Source organism: Pteronotus mesoamericanus, unplaced genomic scaffold, assembly GCF_021234165.1.
Source record: "Pteronotus mesoamericanus isolate MK-2021 breed Mesoamerican mustached bat unplaced genomic scaffold, CSHL_Meso_final scaffold_36, whole genome shotgun sequence".
NCBI lineage: Eukaryota > Metazoa > Chordata > Mammalia > Chiroptera > Mormoopidae > Pteronotus > Pteronotus mesoamericanus.
This window is the reverse complement of record NW_026555313.1, coordinates 18,465,854-18,488,613: the sequence shown is the minus strand read 5'-3', so window position 1 is coordinate 18,488,613 and position 22,760 is coordinate 18,465,854. Positions and strand designations below refer to the sequence as shown.

The 22,760-nt window shown below is 40.2% G+C and overlaps 1 protein-coding gene across 1 annotated transcript in view; it reads right to left on the bottom strand.

Moving 5' to 3' along the window:
- Positions 1-1,764: 1,764 nt before the first annotated feature.
- The window catches only part of HTR3B (5-hydroxytryptamine receptor 3B), an 80,604-nt gene continuing 59,608 nt past the window's right edge, over positions 1,765-22,760 (bottom strand). The window contains exons 4-10 of the mRNA XM_054592615.1: positions 12,971-13,015; positions 12,535-12,644; positions 11,946-12,115; positions 11,282-11,439; positions 2,929-3,139; positions 2,617-2,799; positions 1,765-2,000 (exon numbers count right to left, since the gene is read on the bottom strand). Coding sequence (XP_054448590.1) covers positions 1,765-2,000; positions 2,617-2,799; positions 2,929-3,139; positions 11,282-11,439; positions 11,946-12,115; positions 12,535-12,644; positions 12,971-13,015 — 1,113 coding nt within the window. The remainder of the gene's footprint in view (positions 2,001-2,616; positions 2,800-2,928; positions 3,140-11,281; positions 11,440-11,945; positions 12,116-12,534; positions 12,645-12,970; positions 13,016-22,760) is intronic.

Below are 22,760 nucleotides of genomic sequence, written 5' to 3'. Positions count from 1 at the left end.
TAAGGGGCTGTTGGGACAGTGATGGTTAATTTTATGTGTCAACTCGACTAGGCCACAATACCAAGATATTTGGTTAAACATTCTAGTTGTTTCTGTGAAGGTATTTTTTTAGATGGATTAATATTTAAATCAGAAGACAAATATAATATGACCTCACCATTAAGTGGAACCTAATCAATAAAACAAACAAGCAAGGAAAATATAACCAGTAACATTGAAAGAAAAAAGAAACCGACAGTAATGAGAGGGAAGAAGAGACGGGGGTAATGGGGAAAAGAAGGGGAAGGATCAAATCAAGGAATATGTAAAAAGAGCTCATGGACAAAGACAAAGTGGGGAAGGATTGAGGGTGGGAGGTGGAGGTGAGAGAGGAAAGTAGGGGTGGGAAAAGGGAGACAAATGTGTTTGAACAACAACAAAAAAATCAGTAGCTTTTGAATAAAACAGTCTTCTCCAGAAAGTGAGTGGGGCCTCATTCAATCATTTGAAAGCCTTAATAGGAAAAGATTGACTTACCCAGAAGAGGAAATCCTGCCAGTAGAGTGCCTTTAGACCTGAACTGTAACTCTTGCCTGCTGTCTTAACCCTCTGACCTAGCCTGCAGATTTTGGATTTGCCAGCCTCCACAATCACAACAATGTTGTAGGCTGAATTGTGTCTCCCCAAAATTTATGTTAAAATCCTAACCCCCAATATCTCACAATATGATTGTATTTGGATATAGGGTCTCTAAAAAAGCAATTAAGGTTAAATGAGGTTATTAGTGTGGGTCCTAGTCCAATATGACCAGTTTCCTTATAAGAAGAGGAAATTTGGACAGACACACACAGAGAAAAGACCATATGAGGACACATGGAAGAAGCAGCCAACTATAAGGCAAGGAGAGAGGCCTCAGAAGAAACCAACCCTGCCACCACCTCAGTTTTGGACTTCTGGCCTCCAGAGCTGTGAGAAAAATAAATCTTTGTTTAAGCCACCCAGTCAGTGATATTTTGTTATGGCAGCCCAAGCTGACTAATACAGCATAGCAGATCATAAATTCCTTGAAGCCAAGGCCATGCATCAAGCCTATCCCCCAGCTCAGTGCCTTACATGTGGTATATACTCATTAAATGTTGTAGTAGGTTATACCCAGAAGCCTTGACATATGGATTCCCTCCAGTAGTAATGCACTGGCTGCTGAGGTGGCACAAGGGAAGATGGACCTAACTGTGATAGTGGAACAAGAGCTTCAGGAAACAGATATGGTAGAAATTTTGCATTCTGATTGATACGAGGTTGACTTCAGGCATCAAGCCAAGCAAAGAATGATCTTGACTAACTTGTTTTGTATTTTCTGGTGTGCTTAACACAATGCCTAGAACTTAATTGAATTACTGACTGAATAAATGACCAAAGAGGGCTGGGAGATGAAGGGATCTTACCCTTAAAAGAAAAACCCTGCTAAAAATACATGATATGTTTGTATGTACCTAGAAATTTTCTAAAAGAGATTACCATTAGTAGTCATTTTGGGGGAGTGAACTGGTATAAAAGCAAGCTTACTTTTCCCTGTATGCCCTGTACTGTTTATGCATGTTCATCATGACTACATTACTCCTGGGTCATTTAATAGCTCATTAGGTGGGCTGAATGAAAAGAGGCAACAGGGGCTGGACAGCTTTTTAACCCAACATTCTTTTCCTCTAATTTCCCCACAGGAAACATTCAGCCTTTCCAAAGTGCTGTGAGAACACGTTGATTGAGACCAGCCAGCTTCAGTCTTCACAAGCGGCTCCACAGTGCCCAGAGGGAGCACAGTGTGATGGTGTAGAGTCCCAACACCACAAGGTAGCCTTGAAAGAGCAGTCTGTCAAAGCGTTCCAGAAGGGCCAGCCACCCAATCTCCTGTTGGTCCACCTGGTCCTGGGTTTGGAAGTAGTTGTTGATGGAGTGAAGCTGGGACAAGACTTCATTCAGGGTCCCTGACTGGACCTGGTGCTCTCGGCAGACAGGGGACTCTGCGTGAGAGAGGAAAACACCCTAGGTCAACAAAGGACTACCAAGGCCCCACCACCCCCAGACTTCCCACTGAGGCTGATGATCTCATTCTTCAGGGAAGGTTGTGGGCAAAACTGGGAAGTGAGTTGACTTGGAGTTTGGGACTCTCTTCCTGCCTGCTGAGGGGAGGCAAGACTGCTGAAGGAAACTCAGGAGAACATAGCAGAATTGGGTTGTGTTGTAACTAGGGTGTCTAGGCTAGATCCTTTCAGGATTTTCTGAGGTAGGGGCCAACTCCTGTTGACTCACTTGGGGCTTTAGTAGCTAAGATGATACTTAAACATTTTCACGTTAAGCAACTACAATTCAAAGTTACACATACACTGTGTGTGCATGTGTCTAAAAATAGAACAAGCTAAGGGAATTGAGGACCTGACCCCCAAGTTAGAATGAGACTCTGTGGGAAGCCAGCAAGAGGTAGCCTTCAGTCCCCAGAGAAGTAATGTAAAATGCAGCACAGAGGCTAAGAAGCAGATGTTTCACATTTTTTCACACAACCTGGTGCTCCACCAATGGCAACTGGTGCTGACAGTGAGAAAGCAAGACAGGGAAGGGACCTCAAGGATTTTCACAAACCTGACGCCCCAACAAGCTGAGGCCTGGGATCCATTCTAAGTCCATCATCATCGGTGTCCCCTCGAAGGCAGAAGAGGGGCCGCTTCTGCCCACTGCGCTGCTCATCGTGAAGGAATTTGACCAACAAGATGGACTTAGATAAGCTGAGAACCAAGAAGGCCATGCAGACTGTGAAGAAGACCCCTGAAAGAAGGAACCAGGGGAGGTGGAGTTAGCTGGAGTTTCAGGGACCTCTCCTTTCTCATATCTGAAATGCAGGTCTCTGCCAGGAGTCATGCAAGTTGGGTGTCTGGTTTCCCCAAGGTTGTGTACCGATCAGAGGAGTGCTCATTGCGTTCTGTGGAATCTCGTCAGACATGTTGACCCTGAAGACAGTGTAGCCCACCAGCACACTGGTCTTGAACACAACCCTGGCACGGCAGGTGGGTGGTATGTAGAAGCTCCCCAGGTCCACAAGCATGAGGAAGATGCTGGGAATCAGCAGGCTCACTACATAGACAAGAGGGCGCCTGCGAATCAGCACCTGGACAGGGACAAGAAATTTGTTGAAAAGACGGTCTAAGTTGGTAGACTAGTATTTGTCCAAACCCATAACCAAGAATGTGCCCTGAAGTCCAAACATGTTTGCATAATGTGAAAAGTCTATTCAGTTTAGAAATAGGAGACAACTTTTTGGTTTAGAAAGTAGGAAAAATCTTTTAAGTTTTTACATACAGCTAATATTAATATTATTAATAATTATAATAATAAGAAGCTACCATTTATTTACCACTTTATGTTTGTCAGGCACCAGACTAAGTGTTTTGTATGTTTTGTCTTAGTTAATCCTCCTCACGATGACTCTAAGGGCTGGAAATTATTATCTGCATTTTACAAACAAGGAAACCAAGGTTCATAGCAATGAAACTGCTGGTCTAAACTCACATATCTGGTGACTGAAAAACTGTTTTAAAACCAGGTCTTACACCAAAATCTTTCTTCTTCAACCCCTTGTGATGCAACATATTGCATTGTCTTGGGTTTAGTGTATCTTCTTACTTGGAATGAGAGCTTCTTAGGACCTGTGAGTATATCTGTCAGGAGGCTGGGAAGGAACAAAGCATAAAATCTGAGGAGGGCTTAATAGAGAGACTGTTGACAAGGTGTGGGCAGGGCACAGGGAAAGCACAAGGAAGAGGGCAGTGCCCCAGGGATTTGGGGGACTGGGTGAGCTGTTCCTACCCTTAGACTTGATGGGACCTGAGGAGAAAGCTGTGTGAAGAAGATGGTGGATAGTTGTGGCTTCCTCTTAGGGACAAATCCAGTCTGGCGGTGACTCCACAGAGAGGAAAATGGAGAGATAAGCACTGCATTCACTCCAATCTTCTGCCACTGTGCCCTATTGGCCAATCATGACCAGGGGTCCGATCTCTGCAGACCACAGTTCAGCCTCCTAGAGTGCAGAACATGGGGAGAAGGGGAACGTGGATCCATGCTGGGACCAACTGAAGATACCCATCATGGTCTGCAGTGTGGCTGGTGTACTGAGCTGCTGAGTGGGTTTTGTAGCTGGGAATTTGAGCCTTATAAACAAACAAATGGACAAAATAGAACCAGAGGCATGGAAACCTGGAGCAGATGACAGCAACCACAGGGGAGGAAGTGGAGAGGTAAGGGTGGAAAAAAGGGGAAGGGACTAGTCAAAGAACATGTAGGAATGACCCATGGACATGGACAACAGGATGGAGATTGACTGGGAGAATGAGGGGTGGGGTGGGGTGAAGGAGAGCAATGGGGGAATATTGGGACAACTGTAATAGAACAATAAAAATTTTAATTTTAAAAAAGGTATCATGATTTTTGCTGCCATTTTCTTAGTTTCTCTGGGATGGTGACCAGAAGTGTCTTTAATAAACACAAGCTATTTTCATCCTTCCTGGAGAGAAACCAGGGAATGTCAGGGCTCCTTTGCTCACCAGATGGTAGACCCTTTGAGAGTGAATGCAGCAACTTTAAAAAATCTCTCACAGAGCCAGAAATAATATCTATTTTATAGTGTGTATTCAATAAATATTTACTGAACAAATGAATGGTCTGGGCCTTCACTGTTGGATTTGGAAAAAAAAATAATGTCTGGTGTTTTCCATTTCTCTGATTCACAAAGCAATTTTAGGTTTTCTATATGTCAGAGAGTGCACTCAATGCTTCCATGCATGTGATGTGATTTAGTTATTCCTCACTGTAAGCTTGTCCGCAGGTAATATATAATATCCCCATTTAGTAGATTTTAACAAATAAAGCTCAGCCCCCTTAAGTAAAGTAAGTGGCAGAACTGGGATGTGCCCCCACATCTTCTGATTTCAAGCTCAGTGTTTTGTTTTTTTTTATACAGCAGAGCTACAACTCTTGATCTGACCAGACCTCTGAGTTCAGCTCAGGGTTCTTTTCCCTCATCCCTGTCTCCTGCTATGGAAGAGAATCACAGAGAAATCAGCCAAGACAGAGGCCAGGGATGGTGCAGAGGGTGGCAGGGAAAGAACTTGCCTTGGTGAGACCAGACATCATCTTGCTCATGAGAGCGGGGACCGCCCCCCCCCACCCTCAAGCAGTTGGGTCTGAGAGCATATTCCCTCTCAGTGGAGTTTTGACAGGCCAGAGACATTTGGCAGATTGTAATCTGGCTGTTGTCTTTCACATTAAACATAATCTGCCACAGATATCTAAACCAGAGCAACACTCACTGCTTTGCAACAATTTGGTTAAAACACATTTCTACCAAGGTGCAATCAACAAGGAAAACAAAGGCAAAATGAGCTGCCATCAACCTGCACCTCTCTAGATCCCTTCGTGATGCTGTGATTGAGCTGGCTGTGGTTAGGTGGGGTCAGTAACCAGGGAGTCAAGTGGTCAGAGTCCACAGGGGTCCTGGATTGTGGGTCCAGGCTAACCTATGGGTGATCCAGACACGTGGGATGGTGGTTGGTGGGGTTCGGGGATGGGGAACGAAGAATACTGTCTGTGGTGGGTAGAAGCAAAAAGCTCCCTAAAGACTTCATGGTGGTTACTACTGGAAGGGGATGTACCCTAAAGAAAAGTACAGGTAGGCACATTGGTTAAGCAGGTAGAGTTAGGCATAGTCAAGGGAACAGGGTTCCAGAGCCTCTTGGTTCTAAGTGCCTATGTGTGCTAGTTTCAGTGATCTCAAATGAGTTATTTAACCTCTCCATGCCTGATTTTCCCCTTTTAAAAGAGCAATTTACTTTTGCCTTGCCAAACATCTTGGGTACAATTGAGATTAGCTGTTGTACTCTTTAAATAAAGTTCCTATGTAAATAGCATGTGCTGAGATGACTCCTCTCCCCTCAAAGGCTGATGCAAAGAATGGACGTAAGTCTGGGCCAGAACCAAGGATGGGAAGTGTGGCTTCTCAGGGCCCTTGATATCCAAGAAAGTGCAGTTGCTAAGGCTAGGGCTCAGGGCAAGAGCTAGGAGGTTGGGACTCAGGCTGGCTCCAAGGCATGGGCACTGCTCAGTTGCACAAAACTCCACATTTATAAGGGCTCTGTTCTTTGTTTAATGCTCTGCTGGTGCCATTTTGAAATTTTTAATAATTTTTTTCCAAGAGGCGCTGCATTTTCACTTTCCACCAGGCCCCACAAATTATGTAGCTGGTCCTATCATGAGGCTATTCCTCACTGGATCAACAGTAGCTGAAAGAAGAGGGAAAACAGTAGGAACAGAAATAGGCAATTACAGTAGCTTCTCCTGAAACATAAAGCAGAAATCTCATGGGATCAGGAACCAGACACTGGTGGTTAGCTGTTTCATAAGTCTGCAGATGAAGAGGAAGTTTACCCCAGAATGGACCATACCCAGAGTCTATGCCTGATTTAGATGATGAGATTGGGGTCCTCTTGAATTTTTATTTAGATGATACTTTGATCTTAGAGTTGGAGCAGGGATGGGTTAAAATATTTGGGGATGTTGGGACGGGGTGAATGTATTTTGCATGTGGGAGAAACATGAATTTTCAGGAGCCAGAGAGTGGTAGTTGAATAATGAATTCATGTCCTTCCTGGAAGTTCAGAATGTGACCTTATTTGGAAATAATTAGTTAAGATGGGGTCTTACTGGAGAAGACGTACCCTTCATTCCCTATGAGTAGTGTTCTTTTAAGAAGAAGAGACACACAGAGAAGAAGGCCATGTCTAGATGCAGGCAGAGATGGGAGTGACACACCTACGAGCCAAAGCTTGCTGGCAACCACCAAAAGCTGGGCGAGAGGCATGGAACAGATTGTCCCTTGGAGTGCTCAGAAGGAAGCAACCCTGTTAACACCTTGATTTCAGGTTTCTAGTTTCCAGAACTGTGAGAGAATTAATTTCTGTTGTTTAAAGTCATACAGTTTGTGGTACTTTGTTATGGCAGCTCTAGGAAACTAATACAGGTGACTTGCCCAGTTACACACCATGGACAGATGCCAAAGAATGGACTGGAATATACAACATTATGTTTATTTGTGTCATCATCATATAGAATTAGGCACACAGTTTCTCGAGTTAGATTGCCTGGGTTCAAGTCCCGGCTCCTCTTGTCACCCTATAACCTTGGGTACGTTACTTAATTTCTCTGCATTCCAATTCATCCATTCATAAAACTGCAGATACTTAGAGCACTCAACTCCTAGAAATGTGAGGGTTACATGTACAAACTCTTAAAATGGTGCCTGGCATAGAGTAAATGCTCAGTTCTGCGGTTATTGTTATTATTTCTCCTTGGGAAGATTTTGAAGTCTATGATAGGTATCAGGAGCCTTCTTTTATTGATGTTTGTGTCCTCAGGTCTTACCATTGAGCCTGGCACAGATAAAAGCTCAAATGGTATTTGCTGAGTTGCATTGTACTCTACTAATAATGCTATTTTGAGTTCAGTGGAGTGGGATCATGGAGTTAGCCCAATTGGGGGTTCCCCCACTGAGGTCATGCCCCCCTCTGAAGGCTACCTCTCTGCAGGTGACACCAGAAGCAGCAACCCCTGCTTATTCTTGGGGGGGAAGGTATGTCACTAGCTCAGTGACACATTGCTTGCTCTCTGCAGAACTGCCCCTACCTAAAGCCCAGCATTTCTAATGGACTAAAGGAGCTGGTGCCTTTAAATTTCACAGAAAGGGAAGAAAAAGCACTTTAGTTTCAGTCTGTGTTTGCCATTAGACACCCTTCAGGTGTTAGCAATATTATGCCACAATTTCATTATCCATTAAAGCCAGGTAATAATAAGTACACAAAGGTATTTGGAGCCTATTGTTGTTAATGAAAGAGATCAATCTAATTCAGAATGTGTGTGTGGAGAGCTCCTTGGAGATGGAATAGGCCCCAAGGTTAGCCTCTAATTGCCTCCTTGATGGTAGACCCCACCAGTACTCAATTTTGCATGACCGTCTTTATGACATAGTTGGAATTTTGACGCCCAGGCTCACGCTTCATACAGAAGCCCATTTTCCTCTTCTCCCAAGCCCCTCCCAACATTACTAATTCAGAAAGAATAGGAAAGTTGCTGGCATTTAAGTAAGATCCTTCCACTGGAGTAAGAGTTTCTCAAATCTGCACTATGGCTCAGCTGGATTAGCAGAGTCCATGATTCCAGGATTACTTGAGTGATCCTGGAAAGATTTCCAGGCCTCTAAAATCATTCTCTCTTTCCCCCCACCTTTCTCTCTCTATACCTCCCTCCTCTTTCTTAACCTCTTGGTGCTCAGAAGGATCTTCTATCAAGTTTATGAGCAGAATTCAACAGATATCTCAACAAGACAACTCAACCCTAAACTTAAACAAAACTGTCAGAAAAAGGAGATAAATGAGGCACCTACCTTTCCCAAATGCCCCTCTACATTTTCCCAAAAGTCCCCAGTGGACTCCCCAGTTCCTGCCTGGACACTAACGTTAGTTCTCACTGCTGTCTACCTTTTTAAATTTTATTCCTACCTACTCCCATTTCTAACCTCATTCATTAAAAAAAAAAAAAGCCGCCATACAGAAATTGAATGCTCACCCTGATATTTCTGAGAACTAGTACCTCCAACCGTGTGTTGGAGGAAAACTCCTCTCCTGTGACTGCTGGATCCAGTGCCCAGCTGCACACAGACATCCTTGCAGGCAGAAGTGCCTGTCCTCTGGGCCCCCTGTGGAATGCAGTCCCACTCCAAAGCTTCAGCAGTACCCTCTGAGAAACAAGACATGTCCTGGAGCTGGCAGGTGTGATTGTACATTGGCTGGAACTAGTGGGGCATCTGGAACATTGGATTTCATTTCAATGGCAGCAGTGAATGTTAGGCTCAGGGTGATGATGTACTTAGAACAGATCATTGTACCTCCTGCCTGTCCCACTGGCTCCCAACGCCCTGCTGGACAGCCTGGACTGGGACACAGCAGGTAATTATATTAAGAGGGAGATGACTCTTTGCTGTCAGGACCCTGGCAGACCCAATGTTTGAATGGAACTGGGCTCTAAATTTCACATCATTGGCCAAGGGCTGCTGAAGGACACAGGTGTCTTGGTTGCTTAATTCAGAGCAGGATTTCTGGTATGGAGGAGGAGAACATGAGCCCAGCGACAGTGCACATAGCAGGAACTGGGAGGCAGGGAGGCTGAGAGAGGTCGACGGAGACAGAAAATTGGGATAGTCACCAAATCTCCTTTAAGCTCCTGAGTCTGGCTCCCTGACTTACCAAATATGATCTGTGACTCTACTCACTCCCTACTCTCTGTTATAGGGCCAGGGTAGAAGCCAGCCCTGCTAGATAGCCCACCTTAGCCCCCAAGGGCAAAGGGACCCAGGGAAGGGCTCTGAGAACATGCAAATGTTTGTCTGCCCACCTCCAGCATGCCTCAATGTAAACACTGTGAATGGAGAAGCAGTATGGTGGTGAAGAGAACAGAGTATCAAGACCAGGGTTCCTGACGTCCAGGGAGGCCCCTCCTTCCTTAAGAAATCTTTTACACCTCTGTTCATCATAGCACATAGAAAACTTTTTGCCACTGTTGAGAAGAAAAATTAATATTTAGGGTAAAGGGTCACATGTATCTACAAATAATGGCTGCCCTGTGGAGAGAGTGTGTGTGTGTGTTTATCTGTCCCATCTCTTGCTTTTGCTCATCATCTCTTTCTGCGCAGTGTAGGTAATGGTGTGTGCAGCGTTCTCCGGAGTGCTTGGTAGGTGACTGTGTTCCACCTTGCACGTGCTACTCCCTCACATTTTCCTTTAATGCTCTCCATTATTTGGGCTGCATTAATAATGTTTGCGGGCTGATATCTTTAAAATTAATGAGGTGTTTACTCTTAGCCAAGAAACTCATTGAAATTAAAAAAGCTTCCTTCTTCCCCTCCCTTTCCCTTGCTAAAAAAAGTGGACAAACAAGCCACAATGCAAGCTTTGCTAAAAACCAAGCAGAACAGGCAAGAACCCAAACTGCACCACTAGGAACATAAGAGCTGTGATTAGCTAGTACCCATTGCTATACATTAGCCAGGTTCAAACCACAGAGCTTTTTAAGAGGCTCCAATTTAACACGAGCTTTCCTTGAAAGTTATATACAATACCTTTTAACCACTGGAAGGGCATCTATATCCTCAATAACAGCTAATTTCATCACCACTATTCCTTAGCATATAATTATCCATTGTAACCATAGTACCTTAGTCTAGTCTAAATTTTCTTTGTTATTCAAAAGGTTTATTTCCAGGGTAATTCATCTTGTATACAATCCTGATCTGTCTGTAGTCTATTTTTCAATCGAATCTATTACCTGACATAAAGGATTCCCCCTCCTACCATCCTTTCAAACTACTACCATTAGCTGACTTTGTGCAAAAAAGCAGAGCTGAATGTTAATGATGTGAGTCTATTGGTTGTATGAACTTGCTGTAGCCCACATGTCAGTATGGTTTGCCAGGAGGGCCAGGGAAGGGAGAATGGCTGTCTATATAGCGTGCAAAGCAGTAGGTTTCACGGTCCTGCACCCCATGGCCCCCCAGAGCACTGCTGGACAAATTTTTCTGTGACCAATGCAGACATGTTGCATTCTGGGTGGCATGTCTGAGCACTCCGGGTTTCCATCACATGCATTTAGGGCAGTTGTTCTCACTAATCCAGAAACCACCTGTGGTCTCTGAGGATCCTGCAGGTGATTTATTAGCTAATCCCTCAAGATAGTCCATTTCATAATATGGTAATTTTATGCATCTACACCTAGAATTAATTAACAATTTACTCAAAAACAGGATAGTAATGTTGAAGAACCACTCCTTTCCCAATTGTTTACTGTTGCTGTGTTTGTGTGTGTGTGTGTGTATGTGTGTTTTCTCTCCATAGTAATTGGAAGTAAGGGTGTTAGTATATACTAAAAGGCTGAGGGTTCCTGCTGTGGTGGATGTTTCATGTCTCTAGTGTGTCTGAAAACCATTCTCTTTATATTCATGTGTGGAGTGTCTACAGCAGGAGTCTGGGATCTGTGAACCTCTGGCCTCTGAAATGCCTGAATGTAAGTGATGTCCAGAGTCATCTGAATCAGCTGTTCTTGAATGATAATGAATGGGAATATGCAACAGAGCAGAGATTCCTTCACTCAGTACAGAAGGCCAAAGGTTGCAGAAAAGTGGAGAACAGAGACATGAAATGGAAGGACATACGTGAAACTGAATCTGTGCAAAATCTCCAGCGCTGCTCTGCAAGATGTTGTATGTTGAGGACACAGAAAGAAGTTCCCACTCACTGTCATTCAAAAATCCTTTTTTGTCATGCTTAATGTCTTCTCTGCTCCTCAGGAAGGCCAGGTCTACATCTTCCACTAAAAACAACAGAAACAATTGACTCTCTCCTTAGAGAGAGAGACACTAAGACCAAATTCTTCATTTTACTCCTGCCCCCACATGTATAGTCTTATTGAGATGGGGGAGTGGGTTCAATATAACCATTTTGAATTAGGGGTAGAGGTGTGGCATAAAATCTTTCTAACCATGAAAAAACTATGAATTTAGGATTTGGATTCCACTATTCATAGACTGATGTAGCTGCTCCCATGACTTCTATAACATTCTCAATGGCATTGGAAGCCTAATATTGTATTCCCAAAGCAACAGCAGCAATTGCACTATAATCTGGGCATAAACTTCTCTTGGTTTGAATTACAGCATGAGCCAAATAACTGCAGGAAGACATTCAGATTTGGAAAAAGTCAATTATATGCAATAATAAAATAGACCTGAGGAGTGGCATAATATAATTACATGTATGTGTGCCAACAACTCAGCACAGCTATGTTCCCCCTAGAAGACAGTACCTCTCATGGTTTACCTGTGTGCAGAATGCTATTGAAGGTTAGGCTGCAATTCTGGATATCAAATGGAAAAGTGTATGTCTCTAAACTGCATGCAGAGACCACCTGGATGGACTTAGCATTCTTAATGGTTCCAGATGAGTTCACATAAACATAAGGAAGATCAGGTAATCTTTCTATGTCCACACTGTAAGAAACAAAAGAGACTTTGTTGTTACAGGGAGAGCTTTAGCTGTTCCAAAACACAGAGTGGATTATGAGATGGTTGTAACCATGACATACAAACAGAAGTACAGACAGAATCACTTTTCCCTGAGATAATTCACCCTAGCAAAGATTGGTTCAGTAATGACAACCTCATAAATTAACTCACTTACTACTGTGTTGCTACTGTTACAACACAAACAAAATCCATGAGTCACCTCAAGCAGTAATCAACTTATGGTACTTTTAACCTGAATATTCCCAGCAATATGTTCCTCTTCAAGTTGAGAAACAAAACAAAACAAAACAAAAAAAATAGCAACAAGGAATGAAAGTAAGCAGAAACTGGCCTGAATATTCTAAGCAGTCTAAACCCCACAAAAATATACCCAACACACTTACAATTCATTAATGATGATATCAGGGGCCCAGATGGCACTTAGAGGTAGGGAGATCTCTCTAATATCATCAAACATGCTGGAGTTCCACGATAAAAACTCATCATCCCAAACCTGTTAGGGGTAGCCAAAAAGGCAACTTATCAAAAAGAGGCAATATCAACCTCAACAAAGAATTGAAGAGAGACTTGGATAAATATACAATTGATCAGCTTGTTGGTACTATCTATGAGGATAGAGGACTTCCCATAAAAGTCTTTAGGATAGTAATCCCAATCAGGAACTGCGGCCATACACTTATATGAATTCAAATAAATTGAGTTGACTGCAGATCTAAGGAACTATAAACATAAAGATAATATGTATTCCCTATAATAATAATATGTTTAAACACATCAAGATCAGGAGTGCAGCATGTATGGAAGGAAACAATCATTTACCTCACGGTACCATACACTTGTCTTTAATTTTTGGTTCTGTACATCCTGCAAAACAAAGAGAAAATATACACCAAATATCAGCATGTCAGCAAATCAAAGCCCAATTCAACAATATGTCAATTCAGAGGAAGAAAGTCAAATATAAATAAATAACACTGATTTAAAAAACATTATCTTGACTTTACAAGATTTGAGTATTTTCAGTTCCTATTTATTACAAACACCTGTCACTATGAGCTTTAATATATTATCTATGACAAAATGACTGCACTTGACATCTTGAATGATTTGCTAATCTTTTTCCTACTCTAATTAGTTACTCTGCCATTAATCAAACTAAAAAAATGATATGTAGCCATAGCCAATTTTAGGCTAAATGATGAGACCAGGCTTTTATTTGTAATCAAGATATTATTCATACTCTTTCAATGAAGTGTTATTTCAGCTGCTATTGGCAGCCATTCCTAAGTTACCTTATGTTTGTATTTCTCTTCTTACAAAATAGACTAAATGAGCTTATGTAAAGAGGTATATTTTGGATGATATAAATAGATGTGATTTCTCATGTTTTCAATGAGTCAGTGATTTTTTAAAAGACTCCCCAAAACAACCTAAAAAACCTCCTTACTAATTTTTTCATCTGTAATCTAGTAAAGAACATTCTAAAACTATGATGTTCTTAGGAATTAAGATAAATCTTATATCATATAAAAAACTAACTATAAAAGGACCATAAATCTAAGTATAAGAGCTAAAACTAGAAAATCTTTAGAGGAGATACAGGGGTGTATCTACATGACTCTGATTTAGGCAATGGCTTCTTAGATATGATGCTAGAACAAGCAAAAAAAGAAAACAATAAATGGGACTTAATAAAAATTAAAAACTTTTGTGCTCTAAAGTATATCATCAAGAAGTAAAAAGACAGATCAAAGAATGAGAGAACATATCTGCAAATCATTTATCTGGTATGGGACTTGTATCTAGAATATATAAATAATTCATAACGCAACAGCAAAAAATCAGACAGCTCAAATTAAAAATGGGTAAAGTGCCAAAGCAATCTTGAGAAAGAAAAATAAAGCTGGAGACATCATGCTCCCTGATTTCAAACTATATTACAAAGCTATGGTAATTAAAGCAATATGGTATTGGCATAAAAACAGAAACATATATCAATGAAACAGAATACAGAACCCAGAAATAAACCTATACATATATGATCAATTAATTTACAATGAAGGAGCCAAAAATATACAGTGGGGGAAGAATAGTCTCTTTAATAAGTAATGTTGGGAAAATTGGACTGCCACACACAAAAGAATTAAACTGGACCACTATCTTACACCAGTTATAAAAATAACTCAAAATGGGTTAAAGAATGTAAAACTTGAAACCATAAAACTCCTGTAAGAAAACAAGTTTGTAAGTCCCTTGACATAGTTCTCGATGATGATTTTTTAAATCTGACACCAAAAGCAAAGGCAACAAAAACAAGAATAAACAAGTGGGATTACATGAAACTAAAAAGTTTCTGCACAGCAAAGGAAACCATTAACAAAATGAAAAGGCAACCTACTGAATGGGAGAATATAATTGCAAATCATATATCTGATAAGGGGCAAATATCCAAAATATATAGAGAACTCATAAAACTCAATAACAAAAAAATATAATTAAAAATGGGCAGAAGGTCTGAATAGACATTTTTCCAAAGAAGAAATAGATAGGTACGTGAAAAGATGCTCAACATCATAAATTGTCAGGGAAATGCAAATCAAAGCCACAATTAAATATCACTTCACCCCCATTTGAAATGCTGTTACCAACAGACAAGAAATAACAAGTGTGGACAAGGATGTAGAGAAAAGGGAACGCTTGTGCACTGATGGTGGGAATGTAAGTGGATGCAACCTCTAAGCAAAACATATGGAAGTTCCTCAAAAAATTAAAAATCGAAGTGCCATATGATCCAGTAATTCCACATCTGGGTAATTATTAAAAGAAAATGAAAACACTAATTGAAAAAAATATATGCACTCTCATGTCCATTGCAGCATTATTTACAAGAGTCAAAGTATGGAAACAACCTAAGTGTTCATCGATGGATGAATGGATCAAAGAATTGTGATACATATATACCAGGGAATATCACTCAGCTATAAAAGGAATGAAATCATGCCCTGACCAGTGTGGTTCAGTTCAGTTGGTTGGGCACCATCCCGCAAAGCGAAAGGTCACCAGTTCAGATCCTGATCAGGGCACAGGTTGAGGGTTTGGTCCCCATTTGGGATATGTATGAAAAGCAACCGATCAATGTTTCTCTCTCACATCAATGTTTATCACCTTCTCTTTCTCCCTTCTTTCCCTTCTTTCTAAAAATAAAGAAATAAAGTCTTTAAAACAACAATAACAAAAATATCCAAGCTCAGTCCTGGCTGGTATGGCTCAGCTGAAGCATCATCATGTAAACTAAAAGGTCATGGTTTTTATTCCCAGTCAGGGCACATACCTAGGTTGTGGGTTTCATTCCTGGTCAGGGCATGCAGGCAAGGAAAGACTGATGCGTGACACATAAATATATACATACATAAGTGTATAAATACTTACATACATAGTGTTATTTTTTTAAAAAAGATTGATGTTTCCCTCTCACATTGGTTTCTCTCCCTCTCTCTCCCCCTCCCCTTCTCATTAAAATCAATAAGCATGTCCTCAGGTGAGGATTAAAAAATGTCCAGCCTCATAGATAGAACAGATTGGTGGTTGCAAGAGATGGGGAGTGTGGGAAATGAGTGAATTATTTTTTGTTTAAATTAAATTAAATTTTAAAACATTTAAAAAAGAAAACAAAAGAACAACTTGATTTTCAATAATAATGAAGGTTAAAAGTTTTGGAAAGCACTGTAAGTCTTATTGATTGTAAGCAGCCACTTACTGTACAAAATTAGTTTTCCAAATGATAATTAAATTTGAACAGAAAGAATTGTAGTAAAAATAATCTGAAATTTTGCATTTCATAAGAAAATCATAATATTCAAAATAAAATGCTCAAAAGATCATCTACAAAGGCTTTGAGGTTTAATGCTTTATGTAATATTTATTGGCTCCACACAATTCCAGTTGATTTCTTTTTAAACATAAGGAGAAAATTCAATTTCTCTATGAGAAAATTCCATGCAGAAAAAAAATGGACAAAAGATTGAATAGACATTTCTTCTAAGGAGGTATAGTCACTCACCACTTAACAGCTTCATACGGTCTCCGAGAAATTCGTCATTAGGTGATTTTATCATTGTGCAAACACAGAACGCACTGACACAAATATAGATGGTATAGACGATTACACACCTAAGCTTATGGTACAGCCTATTGCTCCTAGGCTACAAGACTGTACAACATGTTACTATACAACAAAATAGGAGATTAAATCAAGCACGAGAGAAAATAATATTGCATATTTAAGAAATGCAGTAAACATGAGATGTTTAAGGCTGCTGCCAGTGCATCATAAAATGCTGCTTAACAGCAAACTTCTTTTATAAGTAGAAAGAATACACTCTAAAATAACGATAAAAAGTATATACTGTAAATATATAAACCAACAGCATAGTCATTTGTTATCATTAAGTATTATGTATTATATATAGTTCCATGTGCTATAATTTTATAGGGTTCAGCACAGTAGGTTTATTTACACCAGCATCACCACAAACCAGTAATGGGTTGTGCTATGATGTTACTAGGCAATAGAAAATTTTCAGCTCCCATTATAAACTTATGGGACCACTACCACATAGGCATTTTGTCATTGACCAAAACACTGCTATGGAGCATGTGACTATACAAGTAGCTAATAAGCACATGAGAAGATGTTTGACATCACTATTATGAACCAAACTGTGTATTTCTTGCTAACTGGCACCAGGTCCAACGGTCTTGGTTCATAGCTTGGTCTTGCCAAGGCAGCTCCAAGCCCAGCACAAGTAACAGCCATATGCAGATTGCTATGTAGCTCAGGAGTCCAGGTGGCCCTGGGTAGGACACAGGTGGTGGCTGACCTTGACCTGCACTGCCTGGGAGGCTCCAGAGCCACCTCCACAAATGACACACTCAAGGGGTGAATTCAGTGGGCACCAGAGCACTGCTGAAGTAAGTCCTGCTCCGTGGGGTGAGCCCTTGCATAGCTGAAACCCCAAAGTGGTTGCAGCCAGTCCTTATAGCTGATTGGCTTGGGGTAAATCCCTCCCAACAGCAGTCAAGGCTCAACTACAGCAGAAGGGTGTACAGGCTATACAGGAGGTGCACCTAGAGTGCCCAGTTTATGGGACTAGGGAGGCTCTGTTACAGGACCCTACAGAACACCTACTACATAAGGCCACTCTACCAAGCCTGGGAGACATAGCAGTTCTACCTAATATGTAGACACCAATACAGGGATGCTGGCAAAATGGGGAGAAAAGAAATATATTCCAAATGAAATAACAGAACAAAATTCCCCCCCCCCCCCCCCAAAAAAAACTAAACAGCATGGAGACAAGCAATCTACTAGATGCAGAGTTTAAAATGCTTTTATAAGGATGCTCATTGAATTTAGAGGAAGAGTAGATGAACTTAGTGAGAACATTAACAATAACAGGAAACATAAAAACAGAACTAGAAAACATAAGAAAAAACCCCAAACCAATCAGAAATGAAGAATAGTTTAACTGAAAGTAAGACTATATCACAGAGAATCAAAAGTGGAGTAGATCAAGCAGAGGATCAAATGAGAGATTTGGAAGATGAAAAAGTAAAAAACACCCAGTCAGAACAGAAAAAACAAAAAATAATTTTAAAAAATGAGGATAGCATTAGGAGCCTCTGGGACAACTTCAAGCACACCAACATTTGCATTATAGGGGTGACAGAAGGAGGAGAGGAAGGAAAGAATTGAAAACCTCTCTGAAAAAATAGTGACAAAAAATTTCCTTAATCTAGTAAGGCAAACAGACATGAAACTTCAGGAAGAACAAAGAGTCTCAAACAAGATGAACCCAAAGAGACTCATACCAAGAACACATCATAATTAAAATGTCAAACATTAAAGACAAAGAGGAATCTTAAAAGCAGCAAGAGAAAAGCAGTTAGTTATCTACAAGGGAGCCCTCATTAGAGTGTCAGCTGATTCCTCAACAGAAACACTGCAGCACAGAAGGGGTTGGCAAGAAATATTCAAAGTGATGGAAAGCAAGGACCTATGACCAAGATTACTCTACCAAGCGAAACTATCATTTAGAATGAAAGGACAGATAAAGAGTTTCCCAGAGAAGAAAAGCTAAAAGAGTTCATCGCTACTAAACCAGTATTACAAGAAATGTTAAAGAATCTTCTTTAAGATGGAAGGGGGTTGGAGGATGGGTGGAAAATATGAAAGGATTAAGAAGTACAAATTGGTAGTTACATGCCCTCATGCTTAGCTGGTTGGAGCATCAGTCCATACACCAAAAGGCTGTGAGTTTGATTTCTAGACAGGGTGCATATCTAGGTTGCAGGTTTGGGTGTGTATAGGAGGACAGGAGGCAACCAATCAATGTTTCTCTCTCACATCAACGTCATTCTCTCTCTCTCTCTCCCTGTCTACTTCTTCCTCTCTCTCTAAAATCAATAAACATATTCTTGGGTGAGGATTTTTAAAAATGTTTTAAAAATAAAATTACTATTTACAGAATAGTTATGGGGATGTAAAGTACAGCATAGGGAATATAATCAATAATACTATAATAACTATACATGATGCCAGATGGGCACTAGACTTATCAGGGTGATAACTTAGTAAGTAATATAATGTCTAATCACTGGGTTGTACACCTGAAACTAATAGAGTATAGTATGTCAACTGTAATTGAAAAAAAATTTAAAGTAAAAAATAAAAAGAAATAAAGAAAAAAAATAAAAATAAAAAAGACATGCTAAGTGAAAAAAGTCAGTCACAAAAGACTTTTGTATGTATGATTCCATTTATATGAATGTCTAAGATAGGCAAATCTATATCAAATGTTTAAGATAAGCAAAGCTATATAGACAGAAAGTAGAATAGTGTTTGCCTATGGTTGGTAGGGGTGGGGCATGGAGTGTGACTGCTAATGGTATGTCCGTTCTTTCTGAAGTGATAAAATATTCTGAAATTAGTGGTGATGGTTATGCAACTCTAAATATACTAAAAACCACTAAATTGTGAAGCTGCTAGTTTTAAATTATACTAATAAAATTGTGTTAATAAAGACAAAGGAAACCCTTTTTAAAACATTTCCAGGGAATTTTAAGTAAGAAGTCTGATACAAACTGTTAATGAAATTGCCTTGCACTCATCTTTTCCATTCCTTTCCATGTGTAGAAATTGCAACCTTGGAAGAAGAAAAGGAGAAATGGAAAATTCTAGATGAAGACATGTGAAATAAAATGTGTAAAACATATCCCCTGATGATTTCTGTTCAGAGCTAAAGAGTCATTTAGATAACCTTTGTATTTCTCTAATATTTAGTACAATATCAAATTTTAACAAAATAATAGAGTTTGGTATGAAAACAAACCACAACTCCATTTTCCTTCCAGAACAGGGTATATTATATTAATTATCTAGTCAATTATCCCACCACATCAAAAATGTACCATTTTTGTACATAAGGTCAAGACAATCCCTCTCTTCAAGCGAGGCTGGGTGTTGGATAAGGAGATACCATTGATATTTAGTTCATTTGGATGGTTCACCTGGTATTGTGCAATACACAGATTATACAGACATATACCTGATGACATCACTTGAAAGAGTAGCAATAAATTTCCCCCTTTTTGTAATCAAGAAACAAAAAGTTCCCCCTTTTTGTAATAAAGAAAGCAAGTTGTTAATGAATAAGCAATTCTAGGTATCTTGAGAAAGAATAAGGGAAATTCTGGCCAAACTGGAGGCATATATAGAACTCTTCACCTCCTCGCACAACTGTAAGAAAGATAACAACCAATCTAAAAACAAAACAAAACACCGGTAAGAACTGCCAGAAGATCGAACTGTATGGAAGTCTTATAACAAAGGAGCTAAAGAAGAAACATTCATCCAGAAGGGTAGGAAGGGTGGAGATGGGCAGCTGGGGTGGAGAAGACGTGCAGCAAGGTGGCCAATGGAATGGGTGGTCCCACATTTGCATGCACGTAGAAATTGGGAGGGACAGCTGGGGAGTGAGCAATTCCAGCCCCAGAACAGACCACACAACTCAGAGTTCCAGTGCTGGGGTTAAAAAAGCCTTATAATCTTTGTAAAAACCTGTGGGGGTTGCTGCGGTGGAAGAAACTGCTGATCTCTCAGGAGAGTCTGTCTGAGGGGCCCACAGAGTTCTAGAACATAAACCAGCTCACTCACTCAGGGAATCAGCACCAAGGCAGCAGCTGGAAGGGTGTCAGTTGCTTTTGGAAAGTGGGGGAAGTGACTGAAAGTGGGGTGAGAGCTGAGCAAGCAGCACTGTTCCCTCTCTGACCCTTCCCCTACATACAGTGACACAATCCACGAAGCAGGTTGCCATGCCCTGGCAAATACCTAAAGCTCTGCCCCTTACAACATAACAGGTGCACTGACAAATTGAGGACACAAAGAAATATGGCCCAAAAGAAGGAATAGATAAAAACTTCAGAAAAAAAAAAGAACTAAATAATGAGGAGATAGCCAACCTATTAGATGCAGAGTTCAAAACACTGATAATCAGGATGCTCACAGAAATTATTGAGTATGGCCATAAAATAAAGGAAGAAGTGAAGACTATACAAAGTGAAGTAAAGAAAAATATATAGGGAACCAACGCTGAAGGGCAGGAAGTTGGGACTCAAATCAATGATTTGGAACAAAAGGAAGAAATAAACATTCACTCAGAACAGAGAGAAGAAACAAGAATTCAAAAAAAAAAAAAAAAGAAAAAGAAAAAAAAAGGAGAGGCTTAGGAACCTCTGGGACAACTTTAAATATACCAACATCCAAATCATGGGGTTGCCAGGAGAAGGGGAAGAGGAAGAGGAAGACATTGAAAACTTATGTTCAAAAATTATGAAAGAACTCTCCTCCTTCTCAACAGTTTGACAAAGGATATAGGCATATAAGTCCAGGAAGCTCAGAGAGGTCCAAGCAAGTTGGACCCAAAGAGGGTCCATTTAGAACTGAAGGGCAGATAAAGTGCTTCCCAGACAAGGTAAAACTAAAGAAGTTCATCATCACCAAACCCTTATTATATGAAATGTTAAAAGGACTTATCTAAGAAAAAGATGAAGATCAGAAACTATGAACAGTAAAATGACAACAAACTCACAACTATCAACAACTGAACCTAAAAAAAAACCACCCAAATAAAATTAAGCAAACAACTAGAACAGGAACACAATCATAGAAATGGAGATCACTGGAAAGAGGGATAATGGGGGAAAATATAGGGAATAAGTAGCATAACTGACAGGTACAAAATACAGAGGGGGAGCTTAAGAATAGTATAGGAAGTGAAGAAGCCAAAGAATTTACATGTACAACCCATGGACATGAACTAAGAGGGGATTGCTGGAGGGATGGGGTACCAGGTGGAGGATGACCAAAGGGGAAAAATGAGACAACTGTAATAACATAATCAATAAAATAAACTTTTTTTAAAAAGGAAGAAGAAGGTATTGTGAGCAGATATGGAATGTCAGTGGCTCAACAGGGGCTAGTCTAAGTGAACTTGCTTTACAGATTTTTTGTGGACTTCAAATGAATGCTTGTGAAAGGCAAGTTTTAAAGTAGTATACAAAGTGAAAAGACTGAATTCACAAGTATTTGTACAAGAAACAGCTTGGAGGAGGATCAGAGGGGACACTCAATCAAGATCAGCAATGCAGGTGGTTTATCAGGAGAAAAAAGACCTCTACTAAGAGCTCCAGGCTAGGTGACACTACTTCCTTCCAAGTTAGCTGCTGCGAGATCCTGAAATAAATCATGTCTCACCCATGAAAGCAGAAAAGCCTCAGTTCCAGGTTTAGGTGCAATCAATGAGAGTTCTCCACAAGCAAGGAAAAAAAACAAGTCCAAATGCAGTTTATGTTACCAGGAAATATAGCTGTTAACTACTCATTCACAAAAAATAGACTTCTATATCTACAAAAGGCCTTGACCAGTTTCTTTATCACTGCCATGCCAAGTTGTGAATGTATCTCATTGACTCAGTTATGTGGCTGGGAGAAGGTCTCTATGTTATGATGCTTTATTTTCACTTCATTTTTATTCAGTTGATTCTTATTAAGTGCCACACTGAAGCTCTAGCTTGTTTTTCTCTTCTTACCTATTGCTTTGTTATATTATATGTATTAATAACATTAAGAATTTCTTTTCTAATATTTTACAGAGTGTCTGGGAGGATTCGTTATTCAGCCCTAAAGAACACAATGTCAAAAAGGAGTTTGAGGCTAAGACGGAAATCTTTCTTTTCTTGTCAAAGGAAACAAGTTTCTCAATGCCAGCTGGTGAACATAATTGGTTCTCTAGTGGCATTATTCACAGCTTTTCTCTCTGCGTATCTCTCTCTGTTTTTTCTTTAGATACATTCCATCTTGCTTGTTAAAAGCAAAGGATATTTCAGAGAATTGAAATTCATTAGTCTTCCTAACAGAGAGAGCCTATTTAGATCTAAATTGGTGGTTAGCAAATATACAGATAATTCCCACACATTCTTGTTTATCTTTCCCAGTTCTGAAGTCTATAGAAACAGATGCCTCAACGTCTGTCTGGAAGGCTCTAGTCAAT